The sequence below is a fragment of the Amphiura filiformis genome, chromosome 18 (assembly GCF_039555335.1).
Source record: "Amphiura filiformis chromosome 18, Afil_fr2py, whole genome shotgun sequence".
NCBI classification, from domain to species: domain Eukaryota; kingdom Metazoa; phylum Echinodermata; class Ophiuroidea; order Amphilepidida; family Amphiuridae; genus Amphiura; species Amphiura filiformis.
Window position 1 is genome coordinate 37,873,504 of NC_092645.1, and position 11,439 is coordinate 37,884,942.

Consider the following 11,439-nt stretch of genomic DNA (forward strand, 5'->3'; position numbering starts at 1 on the left):
CGGAGGGCACTTTGAGCTGTCGATCTCGTGTACATGCATATATTCTCACATTAATGTAGTGTGTACCTTAAAGAACGTCACAGCCTATTCGAAAAGAGCAGGGGATCATCCCGGTACTGTTGACTGTACTTCAAAAATACACTCATATACTCTATGTTCCAGAGTAAAAAAATAAGTACAGAGTAAAAAATAAGTACAGCTTGTCTGTACGCATTGCGATAATACTCATATGTATGAGGGAGGCACGTATAAGGAAGAAGAAGAATTGCCATTTGTTTCCAAAGTTTGTTTCCTTTTAAACCCATTGCATCATCACAGCTCAGCCATTGGTGAGGTGGAATTTAGGAGTGGGTTGGGGTTGGTGGGACTTAAATGTAAGTGCAATATGGAAAAGAAGTTTGAAGAATTAAGGTGGAGATAGATTAATGTACTTTAGATCAAATAAAATGTGTTATTGGTTGCAAACAGTGTTAACGTAGCTATGTGTGTTATTGAGTATGCCCAAAATGAGCTTGTTTCCAGAAGGGATTAAATCCACGAGTTGGTTTCCAAAAAGGATTCAATCCACATTTTCTTGAATATAAAAGATATAGTTTAAAAAGTAATAGAACACTCAGATTTCAGAGACAAGTGTTTTTTAACAAGATATAACATTCAAAATACAAAAAGGGAAATTAAAACATTCAATATGATTAGAATTAATTGTGTTGGATTTTCTTAGAGCTTGTTGACACCGATTTAATCCCTTTTAGAAACACACTCTTCATATATATATATACAATCCGCTAGTTTTTGAAGAGGCTATACAATTATTTTTTGTATTGTATGACACTGGTATGTATGGTCTTTTCAAAATGAATGTCCATCTGAAACATAGATGCTGTGTTAGTAGACTTCATGAATAATTGTGACCGTCCACGTCGAAACGTAAAGTTGGCCCCTGGTCGTGTTTAGCAGCTTTACAATGATATATCATTTGACTTCAAACAATATCCAGAAGCGGAGTTATGGCTTGTTAAAATTTGCTCCTTCAGTAAAAGGGTACATTATTTTTGTGCTACATTATTTCTCTTTTTCCACATCGCTGGTATTACATATCAAATTGTCATAATTGGCGGTCACTTCAAATCATCCCCAAGTCAACGAGGTTCAGGATTGTCCTCTCATTGTTGATTGTTAGTTAACCCACCACTTGAACATGATTTGACCAAAGCAAACAAAGACTAGCATTATTTTACTAACTCTATACATAAGTATAAGCTTATTATTCTCTTCAACAATAGGATTACAAATTGGCGTTTGACTGACACTAAAATGAGAAACATGTAGGACAAACATTAAGTAAATATGAATACAACCTTTATGCACATTTTGCACTGTAACTCGAAATACAATTTGCCGATTTTACGAGCGGCTTGAGATGGATGGTCACAATTATTATTTTGACATATGATCTTATCACAAAATAATTTGACCTTCATCTAGAGACTGGCAACCCGAATTCGGGATCAGTGATCATTTGGACACTCGACCCCAAAACTTGTTCGTACACTCGTGGTATATTGCATTGGTCCAAGTCGCGTTAGAATGATTTGCTGGTTGACTCTGTAATTTGAGACCTTCTTGGTCCTTTCGAACTTGAGTTGCCGAGTTGCCAGTCTGTAGGTGAAGATCAAATATGTGACCGAAAATTGGAGTTATGCCTTAATAATTATTTCGTTTTGGATCATATGTTAAAATAACAAGTAGTATCATGTATTCAGGTAAAGTTTGCTTTCCACAATACACCATATTATTGTTGAGGTTAATTTAAAGTGGTCACACAACTAAGAAAAAATTAACTTATTCAAATTTTCGTCCGTCATCCGACGAGACTTTTTCAAGAGCGGTTGACTGGAGCGGGATTTTGGTCATGTGATTTAGATATTATGGTAGGTGGTGGCGGCCCCTGTCCTTATTGATATATATTGTTTATATATTACAGCGCAAAGGGTATATCAGAACTACTACCAAAATGTAGAATTTTCAGAACAACAATAAATACGAATATTCTTTGTTTTCAATATACTGAGAGTTACAATACCACGTGAACTTTGTTTGTTTTATTAGGAAGATGTTAAAACTATGCGCCATCCCTAATGTCAATGTAAACACTCATGCTAAATCCTTTTGGGCCGAACTTCCTCCTTGTAGAGAGAATTCTGATTTACCCTGATTTAACGGAGTAAAGCATATGATAACACATTTTTAGCTAGTAAACGATTGTCCGCTCAATCATTACTACATTACTTGCACCACTGAGGTCCCGGGTTCAAGCCCCGGCCGTACCCACGGACTGTATGTACATTTGGTTGATCTCGATCCCATGCTCGCTCTCCCAGGTTTTCTTCATGATCTCTAATACCGTTGCCATAACAAACACTGACAAAACCTACCAAATTTAGACGATGTGTTTAGGGTTTATTTGAAATAGCAAAAATTACACAAAATGATGGTAAACTGGAAAATGTAATGCGGTAAAGTATACTTTAACTTTGTCTATCTAATACATGAAAGAATAGATTTCTTGGCTAACTGAGTAATATTTTGTGCTATTTTTCGTACAGCGTTTTAATTCATAGTGGGCACTTCATCGGTTCGTCGAGCAAGGCTCTCTATCCTTATACCTGAATGTGAAAAAGAAACGTTCTGGTCTTTTTGGATTACGGCTATTTCCTCTATCACGTGCTGGCAAACTTTGTATTATCTATTTTTGATATCTTTTGCTGTTCTTTGTAATGATTTGTTTTATAAACTATAAAAAATGTTAGTTGACTTCATTTATGTTTTAACAGATAAAATGTCTTTGCTGCACAGGCCTACAATTGATTCAACATAATTATAATGTTACTAACGATCGCTGGCAATTTCCAAAATGTCCATAGCTTCTGTCAAAAAGAGCTCCCTTCAAAAGTACATAAATCATGCACATGCACAAAGGGTCAAACGAGTTCGCCATATCTTTTCAGCAAATGCAAAATATGTTTTAGGGGCTGTCTAGTAATTATGAGCCTCCCAGCAAACACAAAACGTTTTCAACATCATTCGCAAAAGGTTATAAAAGGTTGTCGGAAAACGTTTAAATGTCGGGTTATATAAAGGGTATATTAAGAGTATAAAACGTTTTCATAACCTTAAAAAACATTTTTGATAATCTACTGCTCAGCAAACAAAAATGTTTTACAGAAAACGTTTAAATGTCGGGTTATATAAAGGGTATAAAAACGTTTTAATAACATTCCAAAAACATTCTTGAAAACTTGATACAAAACATTCTAAACAAAATGTTATTTTGGGGTTGAACAAATATTTGCGAAAAAGGATTGCCCAAAATATTTTCAATAACATTTTAAAAACGTTTTCATGACCTTTATATAACCCGACATTTAAATGTTATTAAAAAGTTAAGAAAAATACATTTTAAGAACATTTCTGTGTTTGCTGGGTTCAAATATTTTAACATAATGTTATTTAAGTATTGACACAATATTTGGCAAAAATGTTTGCAAAAATAGTTTACAATAACATTTTTTGAAAACATTTAAAAAATATTGTTGTAGTGTGTTTTCATACAAAACGTTTTAAAACGTTATCATGACCTTTATATAACCCGACATTTTAATGTTATTAAAACGTTTTACCTAAACCAAAAGCCAAAATATAACTTATTTAAAACGTTTTAAAAACGTTTTTGTGTTTGCTGGGCTGGTGTAGAATTTCCAAACGGCGTGCCAAAAATGTTTTTCTGCCAAAAATCGCTTGCCCCCCGGCTTGCGAAAGATTGTTTGCCACCCCTTTTGGCTGGCTAAAAAAAGTCTTGCTCCCCCAAATGTTCCCTCCCCCAAGGCTCATAATTATTGTATAGCCTCTTATATAAAACGTTATTATACTTATTTTGGTTTGGGTTTATATAAAAACAACACAGAGACGTTTTCTCCCAATATTTTTGTGTTTGGAAAACCTTTTTTTAACTAATCAAATGAAATGTTTTTCAGCAAGTTTTCAAAAAACATTGTTGAATGTTATTAAAAGGTTGCATAGCCCTTATATACACAACCTGTATATAACCCAACATTTAAACGTGTTCTGTAAAACTTTACTGGGTTCACCATTTCCAACTCTAGTACAATTATCAACATATCATATTATTACAAATTAACTTTTCTTACACATAGGTCTGGTACACTTCCAATCTGCTTAGTATAATATCTAGCTCGTGTGCACTGGCGCATTATTTTACATATCACATTTTGGTAAGGCAGATGCAGGATCAAAATCTCACAACAATGCCAACTGAAGTCATACTAGCCTTATTACCAAGTCGTTCAATGTTTAAGCACCAAATGTATATACATCGTTATTACTTACTCCCCAAGAATGTGGTAGGGTTAGTTGCCTGAGTAGAAAAAAAAACATATTCTGTTGACTTATACATTGGTCTCTGATTTTTTGGTACTATTTGTTCGCGAGATCGATGATCGTAATCGATTTCGCGCATCGCCGAACAACGACACGATTGTATATAAATACGGGTTAAGAGATGAATTTATAGGGAGAATGAATACCACAGACCACGTATACATCTGTAGAGGAATCACAGCGGCCCCTGTCTGAGAGAGGATACCCATAATTATAACCGGCATCCAACATATGAAATCCGTACCAACTATCGCCGCCATTCTGATTGCAATTTTGATATCATTCTGTTCTGACTGAACCTTTTTCCTGAAACTTCACCTTGATAAACATGACAACATAACCCACAAATACTACTAAGAAGCAGACAAGGTTGATGCCTAAGAAAATTGCGATGGAATAATACCAAGCCGGTTTAAATTTATCTGGAACGGGCAGATCAAATGTTCGCCCAGAATCTGGACCTCCAATGTCATTTGATTGGATACTGTAACTTGACGGACGGGTAATCAATGGAAGGCCGATACAGACATCCGATAGATCGTAAAAATCTGACTCGGGTCCCGCTTGCAAAGTAGGGACTAAACCTAATAAGAAAGATATTACCCATATTATTGATGCGGTTACTTTAACTGATATATTACGCAACTTGAATTTACCAAAAGGAAATACAACGCAAATAAATCTATCAATTGAAATCAATGTTATGAAGAAAACGGAGGCTTCAAAAAAAAAAAGGGATACAAAACTGGCAAATTTACATACATTGGACGAGCGCCATTGATCTGAATAGATGAAATACTCATCGCTATAATACAAATCAGCAGATGATAACACTAGCATGTATATTCCCATGAGGAAATCTGAAACTGCCAAATTTCCAATTAAAAAAGACTGTTTAGCTTGGATGGCAGACGTTGTCTTTTCCTTTACTCTCACTGCAACGACGAAAACGTTACCAATAAGGGCACTGATCCCGAGAACCCACATGGAGACACGGAGGACACTGTTCTGCATGAGACTTCCGCACATGAAAAGTGGAGGTTGCGGTACCAGGGTGACGCATTCGTCCAAGTTGTCAAAATGACAGCACAAGAAGCGATCATCAACGTACCTGTTAAGTATCAAAATTGCCAATTTGAATTATTTACATTTTTTAGCTTTAACACTTTATAGACAATAATCGAAGTGCTTTTCTCTATTCATTAATATTTTCTTTGATATGAGACCTTCGAAACGTTTTAGTGTCATATCAACGAACTATTTAGTCTGCCATATTAGGCAATAGAAACAAATTAGTCCGATCTTTCGATCGACAATCGATGCTTTGTCGATCCTTATTATTGATGAAATCAATTAATGTACTATTGTTAATTGTAATATTATAGTAATTTGTGCCTGTAGTGATATTGACCAATATAAATTTAGCATTAATCCAGATTAATTAGTTGATAGTTCAATAATAATACTAATAATCGGATTTATATAGCGCCTTTTTTAGATCTTGAAAGATTCAAAGCGCTGTAATTTCGCTGATATGGTGAACCATCACAATCAGATCGTATTAACTAGAGACCAGTTGCAGTCGAACCTGGCGCAGACCTATCCTCACTTAGATTGTAACATCCACCAATTTTCTGTGCAGCTCCCAAAATTCCATTGGGTGAAGGAAGTTTTTGATAACCAAACAGCTAATCACCGATTTTTTTGAATCGACAAGCATATGGGTTAAGAATTGTATCCACTAGTTTTAAGAAGTGATTACGTGTTAATTAAATTATGACGTCAGTGGCAATATCGCATCCGACCCCCTGAGTTCAATTTGCAAAATAAACCAGGTACGTTATTTTAAAGTTTTCAACTTACAGCCTATTCAAACTGTTCAGACCGTTAAATCCCCCCTTTTCGACATCTACTGGTGTATTTGTTCCGCTGCCTCGTATCAAAACTCTAAAAACATATTAGTTGAGAAAATATCAGTCATGCTGGTATAGAGCAGAGTAGCTATAATACTCGCACCATAACATTGGTGACACGCTAATTAACCGTAGAAGTAATAGTGTGACAAGATTAATTAATGGGTTTACACTTTTTTGAATGTAATACAATGGAAATTTCACATCATGCTGAGCCTCGCACCTGTAAGATTAGTTTCTTTGAAAAGAACACACACACAGTGTGGAACATTACATTCAAAACTAGTGTAAACACATTGCTGTGGTAATTAAACATGTTACATCACTACTTCTACGACTTCCAATTGCAGTCGCGGTCCGCTTCATATTATTTAAAAAGCTCGACATTCACACTGTTGGTAGTGGTGGGTTGGTGGTATGTGGTGGTGGTGTGTTTGTGTCTTGGAGTTTGGGTGGTGGTCATATGCGCCTGTGGTGAGTTGGGATATGTGCACCTGAAAAACGGCGTTGGTGCTAGAAGTTTTTTAACGCATTTTCAATACTATTTTCATCTAGTTTCGCGTTGTTGTTGGCGAGATATATCAGTGTAAATGGAAACGTCCAACTCCAACAATATGCATTGTGCACTCCAAAAACAACAACGATCAACCAAACAACAACAACCATGCAATTATTTTGTGTTGGGAACCATAATCCAAAAAAGAAGTAACCTATAAGTCGCCCTCAACTGTAGCTATATGTTTCAGTCATCTTGGTAACCACATGCGAAGCTTTTTATAAGGTTTTGTTCGTGTGAAATGTGCAGGATTCTTTAACTCTTCAATTTCATTTCGAGTCTCTATTTTATTATATTATGTTGTTATGCCTTGATACAATAAGCATAGCGAAATATTAACACTTACAAAATCTCAAGGTTAGTAGTCTCAATAAAGGCATCTGTTTTAATCGTAGAGATAGGGACATGCGACAAGTATCTGAAATAAAGGTTTTAATGAACGTTAGTTTTGTTTTCTATTGCTCATGTGTGGAATTTAAGTTGGAGTAAGATATTATAAATATTATTAGATATAATTACAAACCAGAATAAGATCTTCTTCTTCATCTTCTTCTTCAGAATACTTTTCAACGTCCCGTGTATGGAACCAGGCGAAAAGGGTGTGAGAGCGCAAGTAGGCGCCTTAGTCTCTGGTTTGTGTGTCTTCTTCGTTGAAGAAGACTGTGATGTTTTCTTTGAAGTGCTTGTTGTTTTCGATGGTCTGGATGTTGGATGGCAGGTTTTTCCAGTCCTTTATTGTGCGGGGCACAAATGAGTTTTTGAAAGCTTCTGTTCGAGCTGATATTTGAATGTATGAGCTGCTGGATGATCTCCTAGTCTGGCGATTAGCTGGGCGCAGGTAGTCCGACACCGGAAGGGCCAGGTGACCCCTTAAGGCTTTGTGAAGTGTATTTACCCGGGATATCTTTCTTCTGGTCGATAACATTTCCCAGTTGAGTTCCCGTATGAGTCATGATGCGCTAGTAGTTCTGTCATAATAACCCGTCACCATGCGAGCAGCCCTTCTATGTATTTTGCCTATCTCATGTATGTGTTCTATGGTGTATGGGTCACATACGCTTGAGCAATACTCAACCGTCGGTCTAACAAGTGTGAGATAAGCGACTGCTTTTGTATTTTTAGTGCATGAGTGAAGATTTCTTTTGATGAAACCGATTATTTTATTTGCGGATGAGGTGATTTTTGCTATGTGTAAGTTCCATTTGAGGTCGTTTGAGATTTCAACGCCGAGGTACGAATGAGATGATGTTTCTTGCAGGATTGTACCCCCTAGACTATAACTGGAGACAATGGGTGTTTTTAAGTTTAAAAAATCTGAGGACGAAGCATTTTTGCGGGTTGAATAGCATTTGCCATTTCCTTTCCCATTCAGATAATTTGTTTAAGTCGTCCTGTAGTCTTTTGGCGTCCTAGGTCGATGTTATATTGGAATACAAAACACAGTCGTCAGCAAATAAACGCACAGTCGAAATTATATTGTCTGGTAGGTCGTTGATGTAAACTAAAAATAAAAGTGGTCCGAGCACTGTACCATGTGGAACTCCTCATTGAGTACTGATCGGACGGATCGAGATAGTCGAAACTTACTGCGAGATTCGTGTACAGCAGGTATGGCTCTCTCGCCAAAGAACCGACCGATTAACACCCCAAGTAATTTCAAATGAACCATGGGGAGAGCAGAAGTCTGATTTTAAACTACAAATGTTGTCAATTATATTCAGACAATACCCCAGACATTTTCCACCGCGTGAACCCGGGACCTCATGCAACAAATGCAAGGACCATAAGGCAATAGAAACAAATTAGTTCGATCTTTCGATCGACCATCGATGTTTGGTCGATCCTTATTATTTATGAAATAAATTAATTTACTATTGCTAATTGTAATAACATAGTAATCTGTGCCTGTAGCGATATTGACCAATATGAATTTAGCGTTAATTCCGATTAATTAGTTGATAGTTCATTAATAACAAGCATCGAAGCAGATCCACGGTCGATCCAAAGATCGAATATATTTGTTTCTGGTGCCTAAGCATAAATTTAAGATCACACTCTCCCACCACAAGACTTACTTACAATTCTTTCAACTGAGGTAAACCCCGAAAAGCGTGATTTGTTAGCCTAGAAATGTTGTTGCCTGAAAGATCTCTGCAAAAATAATATGTAAAAATAAACTAACGTATGAAAACCATAGTTATAATGAACCTAAATTTAGGACATGCGCATGCTCTTTGTAGCTTAAAATGTCCATGGGACCATAAATGTTCATAACTAAAGAAACTGACACCACAAAACGAGGGGCCATTTATCAAAATCACATTTGGCAAAGGTTGCGTATTGCAGCGAAAGATAAGTCGTATATTTCAGTTCTCCGTACGTTCTAAATTCAGGTTTGAACTGAATCCGCTATTGGTATTACGTTCTTTATATAGAATGTGTTAATATTAAGGGTTTTTCTGAGCGTTTGAAGTTGACCACTACATTTACATAGAATAACACGAGTTTGTACATGTACATGTCTAAATATAAAATTACCCTGAAACAACCGGCTTAGGCTGGCAAACGAAAATGCGTGTAGCCTACACGTGCAATTGTAAAAATCGTAAAAAACCTAGGTACTATAAGTGTTATGTACTCAATGTCTACTAATGAATAATAAAGAAATATGTCCAGACGAAACGAAACGAAGACAATGTCAATAGAGTTGTAGAGGTACCGTAAAACATCGTCTACAAGCATAGTGTTTTTGATGAAAGCTTAATTAAGACGATACATGCGTAAATATGCCAATACAATAAATTGGTCTTACAATAATACTTTTTTGTATATGTTTGGATCTGTAATTTATTCCATAATGGCATCTGGATTAATTTACCTTTCATCAGAAGCACTATATATGCTTGTAGACAAGGTTTTACGGTATAAGCTATATTAATTTAGATTCGAATCCTTATGTTTTCAATTGTCACCTGGCTTTCTTTTTGATGCATTCACTTACATCTAAAGCAGTTCAAAAGTTCATACCATACCATAATATGAACATACACTTTTTTTAACGACATTATCCTTATTTTGAGTGAATAGTATCGGGTCACTTACAACCACGTCAGATTGGTAAGACTGTCAAATGCACCTGGTTGGAGATGATCGATACTGTTATTTGATAACGACCTGTCAACAAGAAAATGGCGTCCTATTAGCTATATTGAATTTAGGTTCGAATTCGTATGTTTTCAATTGCCACCTGGCTTTCTTTCAACATATTCTGATATATTTACTTACACGTACTTTTTTCAACAACATTAATAACATTTGCTCGATCGGATCACATATAATCGGGTTACTTACAACCACGTGAGATTAATAAGACCGTCAAATCCAGCTTGTTGAAGATGGCTAATACCGTTTTTTTCTTTTTTTTTGTCAACAAGAAAATAACGCCCTCTAGTTATAATACATTCGAAAAGAAAGTAAATTGATGAGAAACATTTATAGGAGTTGAACCTTGAGCGACACAACATAGTTATGTGCGCAGTCACAAATGAGCAGAAGGGTGAACGTGCATAAGACCAATGTCGAGTCAGTGTTCCCAAATAACATCGACTTACGATACATATTCAGCCATTTTATAACTATAACGTAATTGTTTGTTAACGTTTCCACCGGCTAGTCTGTGGCTAGTCTAAGACACCTGTAAATCACATTTGACACCTGTAAATCAGGTTTTTTCCTACTGGTATCAGGAAGTCACCGTCAAATTAAACACAAAGATTTACCACGGAAATACGTTCGTAAACTATAATTACATTATTACTTTTGAACAAATTGATTGAATTTTATACATAGTTGCAAGACGGATATTTTTGGTGCGGCGTTCTTGTTGCGATTGGGCCATATTTAAATTTAAATCATTTAGAATGCTAGTTACGGTACCTTCGGTTCTTTTATAGTTATTAACCACAAACCTAGCTGCTCTGCGCTGCACCATTTCTATTTTTGGATGTCAGATGTTGTATATGGATCCCATACAGCGCAGGCAAATTCTAAATGAGGGCGAACAAGAGCCATGTACATTTGTTGTTTGATGGACTTGGGACAACGGTGTAAATTTCTACGTATAAACCATAGGGCTATGTTCGCCTTGTCGACAATATTGTTTATATGCAGCGACCATTTTAAATTATAAGATATTTCGACGCCTAAGTATGTATGATGCGTCACACCTTCAAGAATTTCATTTCCCATACTATAAGTACACCAAATTGGATGACGCTTTGTGGTGACTCTAAGTGTTTTACATTGAAACTTATTTGCCAGTTGTTTGACCATTTGTACAGTGATGTAAGGTCAGTTTGCAGGATGTCGTTATCATTAGGTGTTCTGATAACCCTATAAAGGAGACAATCATCTGCAAAAATACGAATACGGGTTGAACTGTCTATGTGGGAGGCAATGTAGTTTATGTAAACCAAAAAACACCAATGGGCCTAACACCGTTCCCTGCGGGAC

General features: G+C 36.1%; 1 protein-coding gene across 1 annotated transcript; it reads right to left on the reverse strand.

Annotated features, from left to right (window-relative positions):
- Window positions 1–3,479: 3,479 nt before the first annotated feature.
- On the reverse strand, window positions 3,480–10,338 carry LOC140138662 (G-protein coupled receptor GRL101-like). Its single transcript, XM_072160402.1, has 6 exons — window positions 10,279–10,338; window positions 10,030–10,101; window positions 9,007–9,078; window positions 7,274–7,345; window positions 6,322–6,405; window positions 3,480–5,569 (listed from the first exon to the last, which is right to left on the reverse strand). Exon 6 carries the CDS (start codon window positions 5,485–5,487, stop codon window positions 4,738–4,740), a length of 750 nt encoding a protein of 249 aa, XP_072016503.1. The 5' UTR covers window positions 5,488–5,569; window positions 6,322–6,405; window positions 7,274–7,345; window positions 9,007–9,078; window positions 10,030–10,101; window positions 10,279–10,338; the 3' UTR covers window positions 3,480–4,737.
- Between the last annotated feature and the right edge of the window lie 1,101 nt (window positions 10,339–11,439).

Coding starts and splice junctions, on each gene's coding strand:
- LOC140138662 (XM_072160402.1), bottom strand. CDS start 5,487: ATGTGCGGAAGTCTCATGCAGAACAGTGTCCTCCGTGTCTCCATGTGG.